This window comes from Meriones unguiculatus, chromosome 10, assembly GCF_030254825.1.
Source record: "Meriones unguiculatus strain TT.TT164.6M chromosome 10, Bangor_MerUng_6.1, whole genome shotgun sequence".
NCBI lineage: Eukaryota > Metazoa > Chordata > Mammalia > Rodentia > Muridae > Meriones > Meriones unguiculatus.
This window is the reverse complement of record NC_083358.1, coordinates 8,789,152-8,812,953: the sequence shown is the minus strand read 5'-3', so window position 1 is coordinate 8,812,953 and position 23,802 is coordinate 8,789,152. Positions and strand designations below refer to the sequence as shown.

Here is a 23,802-nt window from a genome sequence, read left to right as displayed (position 1 = left end):
GTTTCTTCTCTGCTTTGGTGTAAGAGCGAAGCCCAGGGCTAGAATGGAGGCTGACCTAGGGTCCCAAGAGTCCAGGAGGGCCAGTGCTATTGCTTTGATAACCTGTGATAGCCACAGCCCACCCTGCATCCCTTTTCCCGCCCTCCTCCCAGGCTCAGCACCTCACTAGTCCCATCTAGTCGTGATCCAGCCCACAGGCTTGGAGAGAAATGTTGAGCAGCCAGGTATGGTGGCATAGGTCTGTAACCGCAACACTGGAGACACCAGTACCTAGGATGCAGGGTCGGGGGGACACAGCAAGTGTTTTAAGGATGACACAGAGGGTCAGAAACAGGCCTGCTGACTTTCTCTCCATCTTTCTCTCTCCCCCTCCCTCATTCCCTCCCTCCCTCCCTCCCTCCCTCCCTCCCTCCCTCCCTCCCTCCCTCCCTGTGCAGCCATGTGGACACCAAGGAACTGTGTGGTACGTACCTGGTTCTACAGCAGCCATGGTGGGGGCAAAAGCACCCAGAGGAGGGCAAAGCAGTGTGGACCTAGGTGGGGCTGGAGGGAGGGCCCCAAGGAGAGGAGCAGAATCCTCTGTGACCCCTGACCTTTGCAACCTCCTCCCCTAGATTACTTTGTGGAGCACATGGGAGACTATGAGGACGTTCTGGCATCTCTGGAGACCTTGAACCACTCAGTCCTGAAGGCCATGGGCTACACCAAGAAGGTCAGTGGGTGTGGGTAGCGCCCTCAAGAAGCTACGACCAGTTGATCCTAGATTTTTCTGATCGTTGTTGTTCAAGGGTGTCTGGGTTTGTGGTGACAAAAGATGGCCGACGGCTCCTTGAGGAGCAGAGATAAACCAGGTAACAGGAGGAGCATGTTGCAGAGCAGCCCTTTCCTGCAGGGTATGCATTGGAGTGTGAGGGCCTTTCCCAGGGTCAAGCCTGGTCCTGGAGTGGATACCTGGTGAGGGCAGGAATCCTGAGCAATTGGCTCTTTGAGGAGCAGCACAGACCTAGGGATCTTGAAGTGAGGATTTAAGGCTTCTCTATCGGAACTGGACCCAGGAGTGCAATGGTATCTCCTGCGTGGAGTCTCCAGTTCTCTGTCTATGAGGTGGGAACATCCATCTTCCAGACCTTGAAGGAAGCGAACGAGGCAGGTCGTCTGAGATGCTGCGTGCGGGGCTGCGTGGGGCAACACCAGCTCTCTCAGCATCCTACACGCCGCCTGAGCTCTGCCTACAGCGGACTGGACTGAAGAACCTCTTCTTGCCCTGCCCCCAAACCTTGCTGTGCCTGGTCCCCCCAACCCCACCACTTAGCAACATTGCGCTTGTCAGGAGTCTTGCTGTTTACAAGTAACTTAAGGCCCTCTAGGAGCTACCCTCGAAGGCTGTTCATCATTGCAGTTTTGCTGACAGAACCAGACAGTGTCCCATGGTGGCTGGAGTATTAGCAGGGTATGCCAGGCAAGAATGTTAGCCTGCTGTACTGTCGATGGCTTCGAGAGGGCCGGGGTGGGCGTCTGGGAGGAATGGATTGTGTAGCAACCCCCTCCTTGACTTCTCCCCTCCCTTCTAGTTCCAGAGCCCTGTCTCAGTAAGGCTGTAATGAGGCATTGGTCCCACACAGCGGTCTACCTGCTCTTCCATCAGATCGTGCAGGAGCAGAACCTCACCATCTATGAAGGAGAGGGGCTGAACTCCTCCCAGGAGGCTCAGCTCAGCCTTAGCCGTGGTAGCACTAGGACCTTGCACGTGTGGCCTCGGGTGGTCGTGGTGGTTTCGCGTATGCAGGAGCATCCTTGTAGGGCCTGACAATGGCACCTGACTATTTTGTTTTTTCTTCCTGGGTCTCTCCTAGCTGTTCGTAGAAAGGCTGGTGATCTTTAATGCTTTCCTTGTGTGCTGTCTAGTTTTTATGTCAACTTGGCTTCAGCGAGAGTCGTCTGAGTTGATCTCAGTTGAGAAATTCCCCAAACAGATTGGCTTGTGGGCAAGCCTGTGGTGTTTTCCTGATTGATGATTGATGTGAGAAAGCCCAGCTCACTCTGGGTGTGGTGGGCCCACCCCTGGGCTCGTAGGGTGGTCTTGGATGCTATAAGAAAGCAGGCTGAGCAAGCCAGAGGGTGCAAGCACACCCTTCCACGGCCTCTGCATCAGCTCCTGGGTTTCCACCCAGAGTTCTGTCAGTGGACTGTGATGTGCAAGCGTACGCTGAAATAAACCCTTTCCTTCCCAGGTTGCTTTCAGCCACAGTGTTTCACTGCAAGAGACACCCTAACTGAGACACCTTTCCGTCCCTGGTTGTAGCTGAATGCTTTGATTTCTGGGGCAGAAGCGCCGCCATGGTTAGCTGAGTTAGTCTCCTGCATGCTGGCTAACACAGGCTCCTGTGGTGACTCCGTTGCTTGTGGCATATTCTCCGGATCCTAACACATTACAATGATGGCAAGCCCTAGCTTTTCAAGCACATCGCTCCCCTAATTGCAATATTAATGCCAGCTCTTATTTTAGAATCCTCTTCAGTTCAGCCTGTGCAAAAAAAAAAAAAAAAAAAAAAATGCTTTTGCCTTCCGCTTTGTTCAGTCGTGTCTTGGGTGACGGCAAGGAATCTGCTCAAATGCCTTTTTTTTTTTTTTTTTTTTAATGATCTGATGATTTTGCCTCAGCTATCGATGGGTGGATTCTATTTTTAGATCCGCTCATATTGAACAGTCGGCGCTCCGTGATGAACTCTCATCAGAACGTCATTCTTTCATCCTCTCTCACTCAGTTCTGTCACCCACTGAGTGTCTTCTCTCTGCATTGAGAGCTGAGGTGGAATGATGACCTGGGGAGCAAATCATATAACTGGACATGTCCTGTGTGATTCGCCATACCTCATATGTATGGAAGTGTCTCTCTCTCTTTTTTTTTTTCTATTCAAAAACAAAATTTTTCCAGAACTCCTAAGTCAAAGGACTTAAAAGGGTAGGGAATTTGTCATAGGTCTTATTTTATTATGTGTGAGGGGTTTTGCCTGCCTGTATATCTGTGAACCAGTGTGTGCCTGGATCCCACAGGAGCCAGAAGAGGGCATTGGATCCCCTGGAACTAACGTCACAGATGGTTGTGAGCCACTATACAGGTGCTGGGAATCAAACCCCAAGTCCTCTGTCAGAGCTCTTAATCACTGAGCCATTTTTCTAGCCAATATGATAGGTCATTTATAGCCAACTCTAATCTTAGTCATTTCCTTTTTGGTGTGTTCACTTTAGATACTCTTTAATAAACCCGGACATGTTCACTTTTATGATCAATTATGTACAACATGTTCTTATGATTATTTTAAACAGTCTAAACCATTGTTTGACCAAGACAGATGGTTCATGCAGAAAAGAACAATAAAAAGTCCTTAGGCAGTTGTGAGGTTGGAGCTGTCAGTCTCAGAGCACTTTGGAAACTGCTCCATTTCCTCCAAGTTTGTCCCTTTCCTCCCTCTCTTCCTCCCTCCTTCCTTGCTCCTTTCTTTCCATTCTCTCTCCCTCCCTCTTTCCCTTACTGCTTTTCCTTTGTTTTGTTGTTGACACAGGGTCTTACAGTGTAGATCAGGCTGACCCCTGACTTCTCATCCTTCTGTCTCAGCTTCTTCTGTACTGGGATTATTGGAATGTGCCACCTCTGACTGCTTCCTATTTTAATTAGCTGTTTCTCATTACCAGCCCCAGACAGTTATTTAATATGTGTATTATGTTTTCTAATTTATTTGTGCTTCTTCTTATTATAATTCTTTTCTCTGTTGGCTTGGGTTCGTTGCCATGGTTGGTCTTTTTTTTTTTTTTCCTTGAATGGAATGCTTTGGTTAATATGAAATTTTGAAATATAAAACATTGACTTTTGGTGTTTTATGGCCACATAGAGGTTGCCATACAGTGCCTTTGTCCCCAGCACTTTCTGAACCATCTCTTGAATTCACTGTACTGTGACAAAGACACCAAATCTGAAAATAGATGTCATGTCTTTGCTGGGGAAATACATGCAGCTGAAGTGCACTTTTAAAACAAGCCAGTCTCTTCTGCACATGCCAGTGATACCTCAGAGATGTAGCTTCTGGCTGTGGAGAAGTCAAAGAATGTGTGTGTGTACTGCTCTCGTTCCACAGCCATGGGTCCTGGGGATTGAACTCGGGGTGTCCGAGTTGACCACAGTGCCTTCCCCTGCTGAGCCCCCTCGCTGGCCCTTTTCCCTGTTTATGATTTTCTAATTCAACTTTCTTGTGGGATAGCAGAAAGCTAACTTTTTTATACTGACCAGTATCTTCTTGTTTAATTCCTGTTTTTCTATTGTTTTTCCTTCTACATACTTTTATCTTTTGTTTGCTGCATTTAGACTTTTATTATTTTTTTATATCAAATAATAGGTATTCAGTAAAGCAAAGTTCAGAAAACAAACTCTGAAGTGCCAGGTTCAGATCACTTCACCCAGAACCTCGACTATGGAGTAAGTTTTGGTGGATGATTCTTGCAACTTTTTAATGTGTAGTTTTTTAATTTTTTTAAAAAAATTATGTATATATATTTTTTAAGTGCCCTCAAAGGCCAGAAGAGGGTGTCAGATCCCCTGAAACTGGAATTACAGGGGATTGTGAGCCACGCAGTGGGTGCTAGGAACCACCAGAAAGCAGCTGGTGCTCAAAACGACGGAGCCATCTCTCCAGCCCCAATATTTTCAATATGCTGTCTGAAAAGTTTAATTTGCTGCCTTTCCCCTAATATTTTAACACTTTCTCTGTAATTTTTAAGAGTGTCTATTTATTTATGTGTTTGTTTATATTTCCAGGCCAGGGTCTCATTTTAAAGCCCTCGATGGTTTTGAACTTAGAGAGATCCACCTGCCTCTGCTCCCAAATACTGGGATTAGAGGTGTGTCCTGGTCAGGGTTACTGTTGCTATGATGAAACAGCTTGGCCAAAAGCATCGTGGGGAGAACAGGGTTTCTTTGGCTCACACTTCCAATCATAGTTCATCACTGGAGGAAGTCAGGACAGGAACTCAAGCAGGGTGGGAACCAGGAAACAAGAATTGATGCAGAAGCCACGGACAGTGCTGCTTACTGGCTTGCTTCCCTTCCTGTGTGATTCCCAGTCTGATTTTTTTATAAAACCCAGGAACAGCACCCCAGGGGTGGCAAAGCCTGCCATGGACTAGGCCATCACACACCAATAACTAATTAAGAAAATGCCCTACAGGCTTGCCTGCAGCCTGATCTTACAGAGGCATTTTCTCATTAGAGGTTCTCTCCTCTCAGATGACTCTAGCCTGTGACAAGCTGACATAAAAGTATGGAGCACAAAGTGTGTGCTACCACAGCTGGCCCAGAGGGTCGCTTTAAATGTTCCTACTTGAATTTACTAATTTTTCATTTATGATTGGGCATATCAGTTGATTTCTAAAATTTTACCTTTATAAGTATACCCACATAGCATACTATGACTGTCACCCAGTACATGTAGATAGATCTGTTCGCTCCTTAAGGGCCAACTATCAGAACTGCAGGGTTACTGGGCCAAAGAATATGAACAAGAGGCTGGAGAGATGGCTCAGAGGTCACGAACGCTCGCTGCTCTTCCAGAGGACCTGAGTTCCTCTGGTTCCCTGCTCACAACCTCTTCTAACTCCCTCCTCTTCTGGCCTCCACAGGCACCTGGAAAAATCAAAAGAAAGTCTTCAAAAGAACACAAACAAGCTTAATGTAGTGATACACACCTGCCATCCTACCCACTCCCCCAGCAGGAAGATTGCTATGAGGTCCAAGCCAGCCAGAGACCCTGTGTCAAAACAGAAAAAATAATGTGATGAGTTGAAGCCCCTTGATACTCAGCCTACTTTTTTTATATAACAGCCGGGTCCCTGTCACCAAGGTCAGCAAGGCTCAGGGCAGCCTCTGCTCCAATCCCAGAGATGTAATAACAGCCTGGCCGCACAGTCCGTCCCCAGCCTCCTTATCTCTTGTCGTGTTTTCTCATTTGAGCCCTAGCGTCCTGGCGGCATTGCAGCTGGTCCTGTCTGCCTGATTGAGTGTGATTGCAGAACCTTCTGCTCCAGCTTCTCTGCAAAGCCTTTGCTGCTCTGATGGGGTGCACCCCGGCCGCCTCTTGTTTAATCAGCTCCGGAATGGTGTCTGCACCCGGGGGACTGGGGCTGCCTTTCTTCATTATGAGCGTTCCATCTCAGCTGACGGCTCTCGTTCTTCCTCAGTTTCGGTCTTTCTTCACTTCCTTTATGCTCTTTTTTTTGATGCTCTGTTCTGCTTCATTGATTATGACTTGGAAGATAAAAATCTTTATTTTCATCTTACTAATGGCTTCTGAAGCCAGGAGTGGTGACATACACATTTAATCTCAGCATTTGGGAGGCAGAGGCAGGTGGATGTTTGTGAGTTTAAGTCCAGCCTGGTCTACATAGCAAGTGCAGGCCAGTCAGAGCTACACAGTGAGACCCTGCCTCAAAAGACAGATAGACAGACAGACAGACAGACAGACAGACACACACACACACACACACACACACGTCTGCAAACATCCTCAATCTTATTCTTAGATCATTGAAAGTCATTTCCTGTTCACTTTGGGGATGAGGGAATTCTGAGGATATGACTATATCTTCTGATGGAAGACATAGTCTCAATAGTTTATTAACTTAATCTGGTCATTGAGACAGCTCAGCTGGTCAACGAGCTTACCACAAAACCTTACACCAGTGGTTGTGGAAGGAGAGAACAGGCTCCCACAGGTCGTCCTCTGACCTCCATGCATCAAGCACACACACACACATATAATCACACATGTGAATAAATACAAGTGAACTCTTAGTGCCTAACATGTTTCCTTCTTCACCCCTGAAGCCACTGCTCACACAGCTTCCCTCTTAGGGCTCAGGCCCGGATGTTAGGGGAGACCCTCCATCGCAGTCTGTAGAGCCACCTAGCAAATGCTCTGCGGGGCTCCGGACGGCTCCCATTGTCCTGCAAATAGCTTTGTCACAGGGTGCCTGCAGAACAGCCCTTCTGACCCTTGCACTGAGAAGCTGCTCTCTTGGCTCCTGGTGGAGGAGAAATGTTGGCTCCCCCAGAAGGTGGCCTATCTTTGGAATTCACTTTTTTTTTTTTTCTTTTGCAGTTACTGACTGCCTTGTCATGCCCTAGTCTGATTGCTGTGAACATACTTCTCCAGGCCTGTTCAGGGCCTTTCTAGAAGCTTTTATTTTTTTTTCCCTGGGGGTTTGGGGTTTTTGTTTGTTCGTTTGTTTGTTTGTTTGTTTGTTTTACCACATTCTGTCAGCTTGCTCATTTGGAGGGATTCTGATGTAAGAGTCCATTGTTCTGTGTGTGTGTGTGTGTGTGTATGTGTGTGTGTGTGTGTGGCATCTGGTTAGCCAGGAGATGATGCTTGTACCTCAGGCTGAGATGTCTATTCCACCAGGGTCTGCCCACAGTGGCGCCGAGCCAGGCCTGGGACAGAACGTCCACATTCCTGTACCCCCCTAGTGCTGCCCCCCACGCCTTGTTCCTCAGGCTTTCTGTCTCCCAGCCTTGTTTCCCAATCTGTAATTATTGCTAATTAATTCCCAGTCAGAGTGATGGATAGTTTAATTTGCTTTCCTTGAGATCCTTGTTTTCCCCTGCTTTGCCAGGGTCTGGGCAGAGTTCCAGTGTGGAGGGGGAGGGGTGGCTCCAGAGGGGGAAGTCTCGGCGGTTGAGGTCTAGAAACTATCCCAGTCCTCACTGACCCTAGAAAGCCAAGCTTTTCTCACCTTCTCTGCAGCCTTCTGCAGGGGCAGGAATCTGGTCTCGCCAGGCGAGGCTCAGCCACAGACCTTATGGCAGAGTCTGCAGGCAAGCCTCTCACCCCCTCTCTCCAGAGCTTTCCCCTCACCTTGTGCGCCTGCCCACCTCTCTGCACCTTCTGCTTTTGCCCCCTCACTCCTGAGTACAGGCTTCCGGGATTTCCTTGGAAGCCATTTAACCCTCTTGCCTACATTGATTCTCTTCAGTTATTTGACTATATAGCAGAATGAAGACTCAGGGGCTCAAAGACTTTTTCTTAGAGAAGGAAGAAGGGAGTAGAGGCCCGAGGCTGTCTCTCCTGGTGTTTTCTGTCTACTGCAGCAATAGAAACACCACCATCAGTAACTGGACAATATTGCCATCTCCCTCACCATCACCATCTCCATCACTATCATCACCACCACCATCAGCATCACTATTATTAACACCATCACCACTATCTCCACCCCCACCGTCACCATCATAATTGTCATCAACGTCATCACCACCCCATCATCATCATCATCACTATCATCATCACCGTTATCATTGTCATCACTGTCACCAACAACTCCATCGCTGTCTTCACCACCATCATTGCCATCATCAGTCCACCAACACCACTGTAACCATTATTATCACTGTCAGCGCTGCCACCACCTTTATCAGCACAGCTAGCGTCTCCTGTCTGCCCTGTGATACGCTGTGCCCGGTGTCTTACACTGATGCATACAATGTAAGATGGTACCACTGCTCTCTGGGCTTGGAGAGGTGATCAGAATGAAATAGGAGGCCCAACTTTGGCCTCTGAATCTGGGGACCCTGCTTGGTATACTCTGCAGCCTCTAAAATGCAGGAGGCGGTGCAGGGCCCCACAGTGCAAAGCAGAGACATTAGCCCAAGGTGGTATCCCAAGCCCCCTTGCCAACCCACATCCAGGTTCTCTCCCAATGCCCCCAGGTGTATGAAGGGGGGAGCAACGTGGACCAGTTTGTGACCCGCTTCCTTCTGAAGGAAACAGCCAATCAGATCCAGTCGCTGCTCAGCTCCGTGGAAAGTGCTGTGGAAGCCATCGAAGAACAGACCAGCCAGATCCGGTGTGTCAGCGGGACATATTGGGGTACCCACAGCAGCCTGACTCTTCATGCACCTCAGATCTGGGTGATGTTGGGCAAGTGGCTGCACCTCTGTGTGCACTCCCTCAGTTTCTCCAGCTGCTTAGGAGAATGGCTGGTACAGGACATGCACCACGGAGGCCCCATAGATCTTGCCACAGTTCTCCTTGCTCACACAGCTATGTCCTGCTGCCTGGCCCTCTTCTGAACAATGGAAATCAGTTGTTTCCATTGGAAGTGGTATCTGGCTGTAGGTTGGGGACACAAAAGCCACATGCCAGAAGAGTGTCTGGAGGGAAGTATGTGGATCCCTAAGGGCTCACTTTGTTACCTGGAGAGCTGGGGAGGTTGAAGGATCTACTGAAGGCAGGGTAGGACCAAACTAATGCTGAAGGAGACTCTGGAGAGGGGTGAAGTTCAAGGTGTTGCTCTTTTGGTCTCTGGGCCCAGAAGCAAGCACTTCAGGTTTTTCATGGGCATTGTGGGTACTGTGTGACTGGTGCCTGGACTGGGACTCTTCAGTCTTTGTAGCTAAGAAGGGCCTGCTCAGCTTTGAGCCCACCCAAATGTTGCCTATGTCTAGCTAAGCAAACTTCCTTGTGCTAGAAGCAGTAAAGGGAAAATGGGACCCCCACACAGGAGGGCAGCTGCCAGGAAGCCCACACCCATGTGCTATCCAGCCCCTGCTTTCCCTGTGTCCAACTTCAGGGTGCCTGGGAGAGAGTCATAGTGTGACTAGGATGTCCTTTGCCCTGGGGTGGGGTTAGAACGGGAGTCATTTGGTCGTTGAGAACTTCAATCAGATAGGCTTGTGAGGGTCTCTTAATGACACCGCTGCCAAATATGTTTGCTGTCAGCACTTGGAAGCATAATTCATGTCTCTCTATCTGTGGAAAGCCTTGCAATCCTTAGTCCCCTGTGTCAACAGCCACCATTCTGGGAACAGCTTTCCCTTTACTGATTTATTATTATCATCTTAATCAAACTTAGCCTTTTCCTCCTGCTGTAGACAGATAGCGGCCCTGGGCGATTTTCCTGGATGCCTTCCTACGCTATGAGGCTCCATCCCTGGTTGCATGAGCCTACCCCTACTGGGAGGGGTAACTCTGGGGTGTCAGTGGGAGGAGTGGGTGGTGTGTCTTGATGGGAGCCCTGTTCCACACTCAGAGATACTTCCAACTGCTCCACATCTCAACCCTTTTGGCTCCAGGCCCCGAGTTCCCTGGGGCTACCCTGTGTCTCCAACCCTGGAGCAGAACCCAAGGGTGCTGTGTTCCGGGAAAAGCTGCTATGTAGACCCTCCCACTCAACTCTTCAGGGCCTGAGGGACACTAAATTTGTTGTGGAGATGTGATTGACAGCTTAGAGCTTCCACTAGCCTTATCTCCCTGAGGGAGCTGAACCTGCTTCCTCAACACGGGGAAAGACTTGCTCAGCTTTCAGGGGTCACAGGACACAGATTTCAGAATGTTTTAAAGGGTTCAGACATGGGGGGTGCGTGTCAGGCGCACACTGGGTTGACTATGTCTGTAGTCAGTCTTGCAAGGCCTCTCTTTGAGCATAAGGAATTGGCTATTGACCCTGCATTTTTGGAGACCCTGCTGTCAGTCACTGAGCTAGAGGTGCCGGGTGCCAGATGGTTGTGTGCATGGAGAAGGAAGGATATGTGGGGACAAGAGATGGAGTCTGGCTTAGGCCAGGCTCAGAGGTTTTTTGTTGTTGTTTTTCTGACTTTTTGGGGGTGTGGGTGGGCAGTCTCATAAACCCAGGTCTTCCATCCCAGAAGTCATAGCATAGTGGCCTCTACTGAAGTAGGGAGCAAGGAAGAGAGGTGGTGTCTCCTCAGCCTGGGCTCAGCCTGTACCGGCTGGAAGCCTTGAGGTCTGCTAGATAGGTGCCTGGCCCAGCCTTACATCAGCCATGGAAAGAAGCCTGTGGGGCACAGGGCCTGGGCGCTAGAGTCCTGGCATGGAGCTATGCCCCAGCTAGCCACATGGCCTTGGCCACTCCTGTTTCTCTTCTGAGAAAATGACACCCTGTAGCTGGACTTTGCTACTTTGTGGGTTCTTTTTCCCACCTTTTATATCCTTCCCCCCATTTAATCCACCTGTCACTAGATGGAAGAGGAAGAATGATAGAGGAGAGATCCCTGAATCTAATTTCTTATTTCTTCTTTGCTTGTACCTGGTCTTTGCTACTCTGTGTGTTCTTCTTTTTCCCACTCTTTATTCCCACCCCCCTCATTTCACCCCTATCACTAGATCGGAGAGAATTGAAGAGGCGTGAGAGAGATAGAGATCTCTGAATCTAAGTTCTTTCTTCTTTGAGCACCACTGCAAACAAGCCCCCTGAATGACCACCAACCACTGACCATACCTGTGGGGCTCTAGCATTTATAGACCCTCTGAAAAATTCCCAGAATTCCAACCATCAAAGAATGGCAGAGACTATCTGCAGCTAGCAAGACCACGCCTCTGCTAGAGCAGAAGGCAAATCATTGTCAGCTGCTGTAAAGCAGCCCCACATCCCCACACCTGGGACTAAAACGAAACTTTAAAAAAAAATAGTATTTCTGTGCGCATGTGTTTTGTTTCTGTTTTATTTTAAAACAAAGTTCCAGAATTCTCACTACACCACTCTGCCCATCCTACAGACGTGGGACCTCGGGGCAGGTCCATGCACATTTCAGGACACAGCGCATTGTAAGTGCACAATGAGTCTGGTAGTAGAGGTGGTGATGGTCCCACAGTTGCCCTCATTAACGCCATCTTTCTCCTCTACACATTGCAGACAGGACCACTGCCAACCCAGCCATGGCATCACCGAGAGCCGATACAGAGGACCCAGTCCTCCCTACATGGCCAACCACAAGCTTGTGGCCCCGGAGCCGGTGAAGAGCCTGCCTGTGGGTGAGCAAGCAGGATTACTCAAGGCCCTCCAAGGGGACCTAGGTCGGGGCTCTGCCCCTTCAGGATGGCCCTGCCCACCGCCAAGGTCTCTTTCTTTCTCAGCCACAGGGCAGACAAAGGAGGAGGGGCTGGAGGGCCAGATCAGCCGGTTGGCAGAGCTGATTGGGAGACTGGAGAGCAAGGTAGGCCGGCCCAGCCCTATCGCACCTTTCTCCCAGCCCTTTCCACTTTAAAACTTGCCGGGAAGTTGAGACACCCTGGCGCGTTGCGGTTGTAAGAGAGCTTGGACCGGAGCCATGGTCCTGACTGTGGGAGGGCAGGCAGCATTCCAGGAGCAGAGTAACCAGCAGGGTCCTGTGCCATGGACCTTTCCAAGAAAGCTGGCTCCTGGACCGATGGTAAAAAAGCAAGTGGAAGTGGGAGTCAGGGACGGTTCAGGGCAGATTCCAAACAGGAGGATGCTGAGCACGCAATACAGCCTGGACGTGTGGAGCAGACCAGCCTATGCAGAGACGCCTCTAGGGACAGTGTGCGATTTTGCAGAACTCTCAAAGGGGCTTGCGGATGGCGGGCTCAGGTGTTCCCCCGCTGGAGGTGGGTTTCTGCTATTTGCCTTTGAGTCAGTGGCTTACCCTCTCTGAGCCTGAAAGTCCTGCTCTGATGACAGGGGAGACAGGAGATCAGTGTTCCCCCCAAAGGCGCCGGTGGCTCAGGTCAGAGCCTGCTTTCCCAGCGAGCATCTAACAGTACCATGTTAGCGCTGCTAGCCACCCTTTACCAAATTCCCCACACGTGTGCGCGCAGGACTCCTACGCACCTGCCTACCCCGCGCGACAGGTGTGTCAGAGCCCTGAGATTGAGGTAACGTTTCTTCTGTTTTTCTGTATTTCTTTTGCAACGAGCGCTGGTGCTTAGCGGGGCTTGGGTGTTCGTTCTGCGGGACTGGGGGGTGAGGTGGGGATGAAGCATGGGCCTTCTCACTGGGATGCTATCCGACGGGAGGGAAGACAATACGGCCCCGCCAGCTGCAGGACTGTGGCAGAAGCAGGGGTCCCCCCTCCCACGCCCCTTTTAAGCCGGCTGCCCGGGGTGAGAGCAGCGCGGTGGGGACCTTGTGCCCGGTTGTCATAACAACTCAGTGGGGGCCCCAGGAGGGAGGCGCTTTGAAGTTTATTTTTAGCACCCCGGTCGCCCTAACAACCAGGCTTGCTGGTAACCAGGAGCACCTAGGCGTTCTGGAGATGGGGCGGGGTCCTCCGAGGTCTCTGATTGGCCTAAGCACAAACATGGGGCCAGTTCAAGCCAGCTCCAGGCTCCGCCCCCAGCTGGTCCGGCAGGGCAGCAGGTCTGAGTACTGCTGGGTTCTCCGTCTGACTACGGAGAGGCCAAAGGGTTCCTGGTGGGACCCCCAGCCTTCCAGGAGCAGCCCCGTGTGCCCGTTAAGTGATAGAAAGGAGCTTGAACACGGCTTGTCCGCGGAGCACTTTCTTGAGATGTGTGGGCAAGAAGTCGGTCAAGGCTGGGGATGTGATTCAGAGGCCACTGAATCACAGAGGCCCTGCCGCTGCTTTCTTGCTGCTTTCTTTAACGGGATGGGCCTTTTGCACGCGTATGTGGACGCCGGTTGGCAGGGCAGACAGGCTCTGAGGCTGTGATTGTTGAGGTGCCCACTCTGAGGGAGGAAGAATGGAGCTCTGTCAGGTGGAGAAGAGGCCAGGTTTAAACCCAGACCCTAATGCTTAGACCATTTGGGGGAACCTTTGGGGCCCAGGGTTCCGCCCTGTGATAATGCCTGAACACCAGTGTGTGCTTGGGTGACAGGTACCCCTGACCCACAGAGCTGGACCGGCTGCTGTCTTCACAAAGCACACAGCAGCTGGCGCAGGGAGGCTGGGGAATAACATTTCTATGGAAAGCTTTCAGTTCAGGGCTTTGGGGCAGGCAGTGTGCAGGCCGTCCTGTGCAGACCGTGGCTCATGGAGAACCCAAGGTCACTGCTAGGGGTGAGGTATGGGAGTTACGGGGCCTTAGGGCTTTTATGAAATAGTGGTAAAAATAGTATCCCGATTTGGGGCCCCTAAGTGTCTGTTACTAAGATTTCCCTGCCCCAGCCATATACCCCAAGTTTATTGGTCTCTGAACCTCCCAGTGCTTCAGAGACCTGGGCTATAAGGAACTCTGCCATTTCCCTGGCTCACCTTGCCCACTAGGCCTGGCCCTGGGAGCCCAGGGGCTGTAATCCTGAGGCTGCCTGGTGTCCCCTGCCCTGGATGCCGTCTTGGGAGCCTCCCTGCAGCCTCCCTGAGTCCCAGGCATTGCTATGTTTTGTTCCAGACTCTCTGGTTTGATCTGCAGCAGCGCCTCTCGGATGAAGAAGGCACCAACATGGTAAGGCCCTCTCCGCCCCTGTCCTCTGACCTGTCCTTCCAGCCTTCTGAGGAGTGTTGTAGCTCCATGTCTCTGGCTATCCTTCTCTGCCCTCCCCTCCCCAAGGGACACGGTGAGCCTTGGCTCTGGGACTCTGAGAAAAAAATAAAAAATAAAAAAACATTTGGCCTGGTGTGGAGCAAGCATCTGGCCCGCTCTGTCATCAGGCTGTGTGTTTTTGGTCGGAAAGGTAGCCTGCTGGCCACCGGCTGTGCCTCTCGGTGGGGCCCTTCAGCCTTCTTACTGCCCTGTTTGTGGGGCCCCACAGGGACTTTACCCATTTGGCCTTTAGCTGACTTGCACGTGTAAGAATAAGACATGTGGAGGTTTTATTTTGACCCCATGGTCTTGACCTCTCAGAAGCAAGGCATAGGCTGCCGGGATTTGAACTGTGCTCCCGTGGCTGGGTAAGGGCCCAGCACACATGTTCACTCCCACTTTGGCTCACAGCACCTGCAGCTGGTCAGGCAGGAAATGGCCGTGTGCCCTGAGCAGCTGAGCGAGTTCCTGGACTCCCTGCGACAGTACCTCCGGGGCACCGCTGGAGAAAGAAACTGCTTCCAGTAAGTGAGGATGGCTTTCTGCAGTGCTTGGTGGTGGCCTTGTAGGGGGGAGAGCTGCAGGGGGGATGGGGAGACTGGCAGAGGTGAGACCTGGCAGAGCCAGCCCCTCCCCTAGGGAAGCCGAGAGAGTGGGGCTCAGCTTCGCCCCAGCTGTGAGCTCACCCCCAGGCCTGGGTTTACTCACCCGTCAAGCAGGCGGTGTGTTGGGAGGGTGAAAGGAATGATGTCCTGGCTGAGGCCGTTCTGGTTCACACTCGGCTTCAGAGACCTGGTAAAGGATCAGCCCTATTGCATGGGAGAGGCCAGACCACCTAGGCACATTGTCTGTGGGAGTCGTGTCAGCTCTGTGGTGCCTGCGGGTGTGCCACGTTATCTATCTGGAGGACCCCAGGGAGGACAGGGCTCCATGAGGTGGTGTGCAGATAGTTGTTTTACTCTGCTGTGCTGGGGCTGAACCAGAACTCTGTGGGTGCTGGGCACACGCCATCTCCCTAGCAGCATCCCAGCCCTTGCCACAGTTCTTAAAGGAAGAGGGGAAGGAAACTCCACCCTTTATCCTCAGCTAGTCCTTCCTGGTTCTATTGCCCTTCCCCCGGCCCCCAGTTCTTCTTGAAGGATGGGACCCTGGGCCGGGGTCTTCCTATTGTGTCCTCCATACCCAAGCCTGCCCTGCTGTGCCTTCCTCGTGAGAAGCCATCTTCAGCCAGGCAAAGGCTCCATCATCCTGTGGTAGCCACAGTCCTATGGGCCCAGCTGTCTGTGGTAACCTTTGCTGTGCCTGTAGAGTCCAGAGAAGGTACCTGCCTGCCATAGGGCCATGGCTGGCAGGCACCCCCATCCACTCAGCCAGAGCCCTGAGCTCTGCGTGCAGATTCTAGGCTGGCATATCATGAGCTAAGGATGAGGCGGCAGTGGTAGTCCTTGCTTCTCTTGAATGGCTTGACCTGGAATCACACAGCCTTCGTCTGAAAGAGAGTCACCTCCTTGAGGGATTCAGGGACATTTCTGCCACGTGTGGGAAAGAAAGGCAGCCAGGGGCTTAGAGGAGCTGGTGGGGACAAGGACAGCAATGTGTGGGCTTACACGGTCACACTGCTGCCCCAGCCACCAGGATCTGCACCATCTAAGATGGAGTGACATCCCAGGTCGCTCAAGGGACATACCTGAGCTGCAGGTCATTCAGTCTGGAACAGTACCTCCCTGAGCTTCAATTTCCTCTTATCAGCCCAGGTTTGGGCTTCCTGGGGTTGTCTTAAGGATTGAAAGAGGCAGAAAAGTGAGTCCTGCACAGGCTGGGTGCTTTGGTTTGAAAACCAGGTGTTTTGAGTGTGAACATCTGTATAGGTGTGTCTGTAGGTCAGAGGTCAGTCTTGAGTGTTGTTCCTGAGTTGAGTGTCCAGCTTCTGTGTGTGTATGTATCGGGTTAGAGTGTGTGGGGTCTGCCTTAGTTAGGTTTCTATTGCTGCGATGGAACACCATAGCCAAAGCCACTTGAGGAGGAAAGGGTTAGTTTCATTTGCACTTCATATCACTGTTCATCATAAAAGGAAGTCGGGGGAGGGATTCAAACAGGGCAGGAACATGGAGGCTGGAGCTGATGCAGAAGCCAGGAAGGGGTGCTGCTTACTGGCTTGCTCCTCATGGCTTGCTCAGCCTGCTTTCTCATAGGATGCAGGACCACTAGCCCCGGGGATGACACCTCCCCCATCAATCACTAAGAAAACGCCCTAAAGGGTTGCCTGCATTATAGAGGTGTTTTCTCCCATCTAAGGAGAAAACTAGCCAGGCCTGACCCTGCTTAGCTTTCGAGATCAGGCGTGTTCAGGGTGGTATGGCCATAGACTATAGAGGCATTTTCTCAGCTGCAGCTCCCTCCTCTCAGCTGCCCTAGCTGGTGTCAAGTTGACATAAAAACTAGCCAGCACAAGGCCAGGGGCTAACTTGCCAGAGTTCTCTCCTTCATTGTGTAGGTTCTGGGAATCAAACCTGGGGCATCGGGCTCTGTTTCAAGCACCTTTATCTCTGAGCCATCTTTCTGGCTCCCATATTGATTATCTTGAGACCGGATCTGACATTTTGTTTTGTTTTCACACGGATTCTGGGAGTCGAACTTAGGTTTTCAGAGTCATGTGCAGCTGAGCTATCTCCCCCGCCCCCTATACCAGGTGTTTTAAATGCCTCTTAAATCCTGCTCTCTGTGTGGGCCATGGTGAGCTAGGTAGCACGGTGGCTGTCCATCGGAGTCAAGTTGTCGTGGTCCCTGGTGTCTCCAGCTCCCATTGCCCTGTGGAGGTACCAGCGGGGAAGAGAGTCTGAAGATTGGTGTGGGTCTGTGGGCAGTGGGCGGTCACTGCCCGCCAGATGTGTGTGTCACTTCTCTGCAGCGTTGCCGCGGTGAGGATGGCAGACGGCCTGACCTTTGTCATCTATGAGTTCTGGGAGACGGAGGAGGAGTGGAAGAGGTTTGTGCAGCCCTGCCCCTGCCCCATGATATGCCAGAGTGGGGCCGACTGTCTCTAGGCTCCTCCCTGTTCCCTTGACCCCGAGGACCATCAGAGGAGAGGGCGGGAGGATGGTGAAGAGCCGGGCTTCTTCCAGGCAAGCTTCCTTTCCTGGCCAGCTCGTGCCGGTCACCCAGAGGTTCTTAGACACTGCGACCGGGATCCAGGCTCCCTATATGGCCCCACACAGGTGAATCTCTGCTCTGAGGACTCAGTTTCCCACAGCCTCTCTGGCTCTTGGCACCTGCCTTCGTTATCAGGTCCTGGAGCCTTGCTGTCAGAGCTGCTGAGTGTCGTAGGGCTGGCCACCTCACTGTGGAGGTTTCTAGTTCCCCATGTCCAACCCTGTCTGTCACAGAGTAGGAACAGAGGGTCACTTTTGCCCCTGTTCTTCCCGCAGTGAATGCCCAGGGCTGTGAGACTAAGGACCCAGGTGCTGCTGGGCGGAGTGAGCAGCTCAAGTCTCCTGGGGCTGCGCTGCTGACCCTGATGCTGGGGCTAAGCAGGAGGACTGCTGTGGGCAGTCTGGAGGCAAAGGCCTTCCTGGATGAGTGTTCACAAGGCCACACCCCTGTCCCAGACAGAGCAGGGCTAGACCTGAGCCCACACCTAAGGTTCCCCTCACCCCTGCTCCCCAAGATGTCCCCCAGACTAACCTGTGCTCCCGGCTTGCAGGCACCTGCAGAGCCCTGTGGGCAAGGCCTTCCGACACGTCAAGGTTGATGCACTGAGCCAGCCTGAAGCGCTCTCCCAGATCTCCGTGCCAGGTGTGGGGGGGGGGGCAGGGACAGAACGGCCACTGGGGTGGGGTGGCCCAGATCTCTTAGCAGGGTCCCAGACCTACAGGGACTTCTTGCTCACTCCCCAACATCAGGAATCCTTATCCAGATGCAGGCTCCTGACCAAGCTTGGTGTGTGTAGACCGGGGGTGGGGGGGGGGTCAGGTCACAGGAGAAGCTCACTGAAGACCTCCCCTGAGTGAGGAGCATGGGGTCACAAAGCCTGGCCTGGAGTGCTCTGCCCAAGGCCTCCCATATCCTCTACCTACCCCTGCCCACAGCCATGCCGGCCTCTAGGGAAGGGGCCTTGATCCCCCTAAGCCCAAGATCTGACCACCACTTCTCTCTCTCCTGCTTCCAGCTGCCTGGTGCACCTCAGGCCGAGACTGATCCCTCCCAAGGCGCCCTGTTAAGGAGCCTACTGCTGCCCAACCACCCACCCCTCCCCCACCAGTCCCTTCTTGCAAAGGACACTACCCCTTTTCTAGAGACTTTGGTAAACAGCTGTCTTTTCAATATACTAATAAGAGGACACATACTTCCCCCTGCTGTGGCCCGGAGGAGGCTCCTCCCCTGGCATCCCCACACCTGACCTGACAGATGCTGGCAGCACAAAGTTATTAGCAGGGATGGCTTCCCGCCCCAGCCAGCCTCTGGCCTCCCTGACTCTTCCTAGCTGAGGCCAGTAGGGCCCACCTCAGATAGGCAGGCGTCTTCCTTTTACCTCCCTCCTCTTCGATGGCCCTCTACCTAGTAGGAGCTGTGAGACCCTGTAGTACCCAACCTAGGCTTGGGTAGAGCCCAGGTCCCCAGCCCAAGCTAGGACTACAGCCACCAAATAAAGTCTGATTAGGAACAGCACGTGTCGTATCTCTCTCCCTTCCCCAGCTGAAGGCAACTGGAGGGAGGGAGGAGATAGCTGGGGATGCCATTGTGGGCAGCACAGAGTGGCTCTTAACCAGCCCTCCCCAAGCCTCAGTGTTCCTAGCTGTCAGTGGAGCAATGCTTTGGGGTAGGCATCTTGACAAGTGAGTTTGGGTGATGCCTGGGCCACCTCAACTGTAACAGTTCAGAGGAACAGTGAAGTGGGGCTGGCTGGGTCATTTGCAGGTTGACGGAACAGGGAATCAACAGAAGTCGGTAAGGGAGGACCAGGCACTGAGCCTCCGGCCAGGCCACGAGGGAGACAATTGTGTGTGAGCAGAGGGTGGCTGACCTTCAATGCCACCCTCCATAGATGGGTCCTCAGCCTAAATAGAAGCTTCACTACTACATCAGGACTTAAGCTGGTCTCCCAGGAGCCAGGGGCAGAGGCCAGCACTCACCTTCATGCTCACCTATCAGTCAGATTCTGCCCTTAAGATGCTGTTTGGAACTTCAGTTCTGGGCATTCCACGCTGCTTTCTGAGCAGAAAGGGTCCAGTCCACGTCAGGAAAGACTCACAGAAGCCTCGACCCTCAAGGAAAGCAGCAGGTTTCCCTCTGGCTAGGGAAGAATGGAAGGGAGAGGAGGGCATTGCCTCAGCCTCTGTTGGTGAGAAAGGCAGGACCACTATCTGTGCCTCCTTTCACCACTGCCAGCAAGGCACGTGTGGAAAAGCCCCTCCCCCCGACCCTTGTGCCTCCTGCTCCCTGGCAGGTCCTACCCTCCTCACATTCAGATGCCAGCCGCTCACAAACCAACGAAGCCCGCTCCTAGAGAGAGAGAGAAGCAGATTCGGATCCCAGCTTCGGGCTCTAACTGGAATATCCCACAACAGCCTTGGCGATCCAGAGGCCACAAAGCCACCCCGAGATTGGTCAGGGATTACCTGGATCAGTGCAGGGAAGGCTCCTGCTGGCACCAGCAGCCTGAGGAGATAGCGCCCTCCTGGCCCAAGGCCGCTGCTTTTCCACTCAGTTCAGCTGCTTGATAAGTGAGGGGGGCCACTGCTTTGGGGGTACAGCTGAGGGCCCTCACGTAGCAGAGTACATCACAGCTCTTCCACGTGCCACACTTTGCCCAAGTCCCCCTCCAAAGTGCAGCACTGTGCAGGAAGGCTTCAGGATCTTCCCTGTTGGGAGGGGTGGGGACAGGCTCTGAGGCAATGTTCCTCAACAGATTCTTCTGGGTCCACTACATTTACACTCTAGCCAGACACAGACCCAAGCTCCTGCCACGCGCCATCACCCATTGTGCTCACCAGATCTGGTGTGTCCAGAAGGAGACACACACAGACACAGAGAGGGACACAGACACACTCACCAAGGTCACACGGCATGGTAGTACCTCAAGGAGATCCAAATACAGAGCCTGTGACCCACAATCCTGTGCCTGGCCCCACACCACAGCATCGATGTCTTGGGAGAACAGCTCCAGAGTCCTGTCAATATCTGTGCCTGCTTCCTCAAATAGTTCATGACAATAGTTCTAATAGTTCAAATAACCCAGCGAGTCTGCTCCTGTATACACAGAAGACACTGAGCTGGGCAGGGAGGATGCTCTTTGGGTAGAACATTTGCTAAGCAAGCATGAGGAACCGAGGTCAAATCCCCAAAACTCATGTTAAAGCATGGCCGTGAATGCATGCAACTCCTGTATTGTGGAGGGAAGGTGCCTGGTACCAGGATGGGCAGAGACTAAGAACTCATTAGCTGACACAGCAAGCCAGCCTAGCTGACACAGCGAGCTTCTGGTTCTGTGAGAGAGCCTGTCTCAAAAAGTGAGGCGAAGAACAAAAAAGAAAGATACTGGAAGTCCTGCTCTGCCCTCCAGGTGCACACACTTTACCCCACACGCAACACCCACAGGCTATTTGAGATAGACACCTGACGCAGCATTCATGGGGCGAACTCTAGGGTGGAGCAGCCCATGACCAGATAAAATCCTACAGCAGACTAGCACAGCAGCCCTGGGTCCCCATACCCAAGGTGTCCTAGTTTTCTTTCTTTTCTGTAATAAAACACTTTGACCAAAAGCAACTTGGAGAGGAAAGTGGCTTTCGTTTTGTTTGTTTTTTTGTGTTTTTGTTTGTGTTTTGTTTTTGTTTTTTGTTTTGTTGTTGGTTTTTTTTTTTTTTTTTGCTTACATTTCCAGGTCACAGTTCATCAATGAGAAAAATCAAGGCAGAAAGCACAGAGCAAAGCTGCTTACTGGCTTGCTCAACTGGCTTTCTCATAAAGCCCAACACGACCTGCCTAGGGAATGACACTGCCCACAGTCAGCTGGGCCCTCCTACACCCATTAGCAATCAAGACAATTACCAACTCGTTCACAGGCCAGTCTTATCTAGGCAGTTCCTCAGTTGAGGGTCCTCTTCCCAGTGACTCTAGCTTGTATCAAGCTGACAAAACTTGATATGACTAGCACACACGGTCCCCATCAGAGATGGCCCTGGTCTCCTGTATCCACAGTTTCAACATCTGGGATTCAGCTAACTGCTGCTGACATGCTCTGTGTACTCAGGCTGCAGTGCTTGTCATGTTTATGGCACATACTCCCTAAACCGTGTGACCATTCGGGTGGCTCTCTTCTGGCGATAATCTAAAGAGACAGTAAGGAAATGGTGTGCAATGTTCATAATCTGTACAGTACCTTTTATACGAGAGACTCCCCATCCACAGACAGAGCCATGGGGTCTGGAGCCAGGGTCCTGTGGATTCAGAGGGTCGGCTACCTTCAGTCCCAATGAAGGATGCTGACACCTGCTACAACACACATAGACCTGGAAAACACTGCAAAAGTGAAGGATGCCAGACACACGTGGCCACGTATTATACAGTCCACAGGCAGGTTGACAGGTTGTGGCTGGGCCAAGGAAGAGGATGCTCCAAGGGTAGGGGGAGCCCCAGGAGGAGATGCCGCTCCAACACAAGACACTTGCCGGATGCCCCGGAGTGGAGCGAGGCCTTGGAGTGATGGGCTGTGTCTCATGTCGTTTCTCAGGACCCCTTCAGCTCCTGACCTTCCTGCCTGGCTCGCTAGCCAGCTGCCTCATGTACACCCATGCCCTCTGCAGGAAGTGTGCATGCAGGGTGATCCTGTTTGGATCCTGTGGCCCGTGTCCTGGCTGCTCCTAAGGTTGCAGGCAGCAGCCAAGGCTGCCCTGGCTACAGAGAGGTTCCCCTGGCACTCAGCATGCCTACTGCTTGTGTCTCTCAGGCAGGAGCGTCACATCATTTGCCCATAATGTCAGTGGTGACATGGGGGGGCAGGTTCTACACTCAACCACAGTTATCATCTTTGATGGCGCTAGTGACCTCTGCTCTGTGCTGAAGACCCTGTAAGTGACCCTTGGGGGGGGAGAAGGGGTCCTTCAGCTGCCCTTAGCTTTGTCTCATGGGAGGACAATAGGGCCTGAGAATGAGGGACAGGGAGGTAGAAAGGGCAGGGAACTGGGATGCCACTGGCCGGAGCTTCTCTATGCTGTGACCTAAGGATGAGCAAGGTTCAGAAAGGGTGCAGACTTCAGGAGGGCCACACAGCCTATAAGCCAAGTGACACACTCACAGGCCAGAGCCTGGGCCCAAGGGTGCCCGATGAACCCCTCCCATAGCCAGCTGCTGTCCAAACCTGAAAGCCGCTTAGAACTGAAGCTGGAGATTCCCCAAGTCCCTCTTCCTCCACTTACTAGTTTGACGTCAGAGTGTAGTGTCCAGTTTGCATTTCTCTAATGTACTATATCTTCTCATTATGCAGATCTGTGATTTATATCTGATCCTGTTACAGAATTGAGATGGGTGCTTTGTCTCCAGAAGCAACATCCTGTCCCCTCCAGGGACAGGGTCCTCATCCTCACTTCTTCATTTGCACTCCTCCCAGGCAAGCCCTTTTGCTGCAGGGAAACTCAGTGTTTCCTGCCGTTCTCAACCTCACCTGGGTCCCCATTATGACATTGCTCCAGCTGGCTGGGATAACATTTCTACATTTGCTGTACACAGAACACCTGTCATACACACACCCCCCCAAAAAAAAAACCCTGTTCCATCTTTCTGGGGAAAATGAGATGTTAGAACAGGTGCACATGCCTTCCCCGGGAGCAGAGCCAGTGGCTCAGCTCCAAAGCCATTTTCTTCCAGCCTCCTTCACTCAGGCTCCTACTACCCCTGCTCGGCCACTACTTAAACTTAGGGTTTCCATTGCTGTGATGAGACATCGTGTTCACGGCAACTCTAAAAAAGGAGAGCATTTAATTGGGGCTGGCTTATGGGTTCAGAGGTTTAGTTTATTATCACTATGGTGGGAAACATGGCAGCATGCAGGCAGACATGGTGCTGGAGAAGGAGCTGAGAGTTCTACTTGTTGATCCACAGACAGCAGAAGGAGACTGTGAGCCACACTGGACATAGCTTGAGCATATATAGCCTCAAAGCCCACCCCTACAGTGTCATACTTCCTCCAGAGAGGCCACACCTACTCCAACAAGGCCACACTTCCTAATAGTGCCACTCCCTATGGACCAAGCATTCAAACACAGGAATCTATGGGGGCCAAACCTGTTCAAACCACCACATCAAGTATAGCAAAAGGTCTCACAGGGGCCCAGCCTCCCTGGCCAGGGCTGCAAACCTTTACAATGATAGGCTGTCTGAACATTGCCTGTCCCAAGGAGCTGAGGAGTCCTTAGATACTCTGCGGGGCTTATTCTGGAAACCCACCCTTTTAGGACAATCCTGAGCTCATTAATGAGGACACAGCAGATCACCCAGGGGTGATCAGAGGATGGAGGCAGAC

The 23,802-nt window shown here is 52.1% G+C and overlaps 1 protein-coding gene and 1 long non-coding RNA gene across 3 annotated transcripts in view; one reads left to right on the top strand and one right to left on the bottom strand.

Moving 5' to 3' along the window:
- The window catches only part of Necab2 (N-terminal EF-hand calcium binding protein 2), a 25,793-nt gene extending 6,843 nt beyond the window's left edge, over window positions 1-18,950 (top strand). For both annotated transcript variants that reach the window (XM_060391899.1, XM_021631075.2), the window contains exons 4-13: window positions 438-463; window positions 615-712; window positions 8,756-8,892; window positions 11,701-11,819; window positions 11,922-12,001; window positions 14,154-14,207; window positions 14,697-14,809; window positions 17,194-17,271; window positions 17,986-18,077; window positions 18,451-18,950. In XM_060391899.1, coding sequence (XP_060247882.1) covers window positions 632-712; window positions 8,756-8,892; window positions 11,701-11,819; window positions 11,922-12,001; window positions 14,154-14,207; window positions 14,697-14,809; window positions 17,194-17,271; window positions 17,986-18,077; window positions 18,451-18,479 — 783 coding nt within the window. In that variant the 5' untranslated portion in view covers window positions 438-463; window positions 615-631 and the 3' untranslated portion in view covers window positions 18,480-18,950. The remainder of the gene's footprint in view (window positions 1-437; window positions 464-614; window positions 713-8,755; window positions 8,893-11,700; window positions 11,820-11,921; window positions 12,002-14,153; window positions 14,208-14,696; window positions 14,810-17,193; window positions 17,272-17,985; window positions 18,078-18,450) is intronic.
- LOC132656800 (uncharacterized) lies at window positions 11,813-23,794 on the bottom strand. Its single transcript, XR_009594524.1, has 8 exons — window positions 19,901-23,794; window positions 19,736-19,784; window positions 19,415-19,575; window positions 17,967-18,109; window positions 15,468-17,093; window positions 14,994-15,077; window positions 14,238-14,863; window positions 11,813-13,491 (listed from the first exon to the last, which is right to left on the bottom strand). It is a non-coding gene; the product is annotated as an uncharacterized LOC132656800 (long non-coding RNA).
- Between the last annotated feature and the right edge of the window lie 8 nt (window positions 23,795-23,802).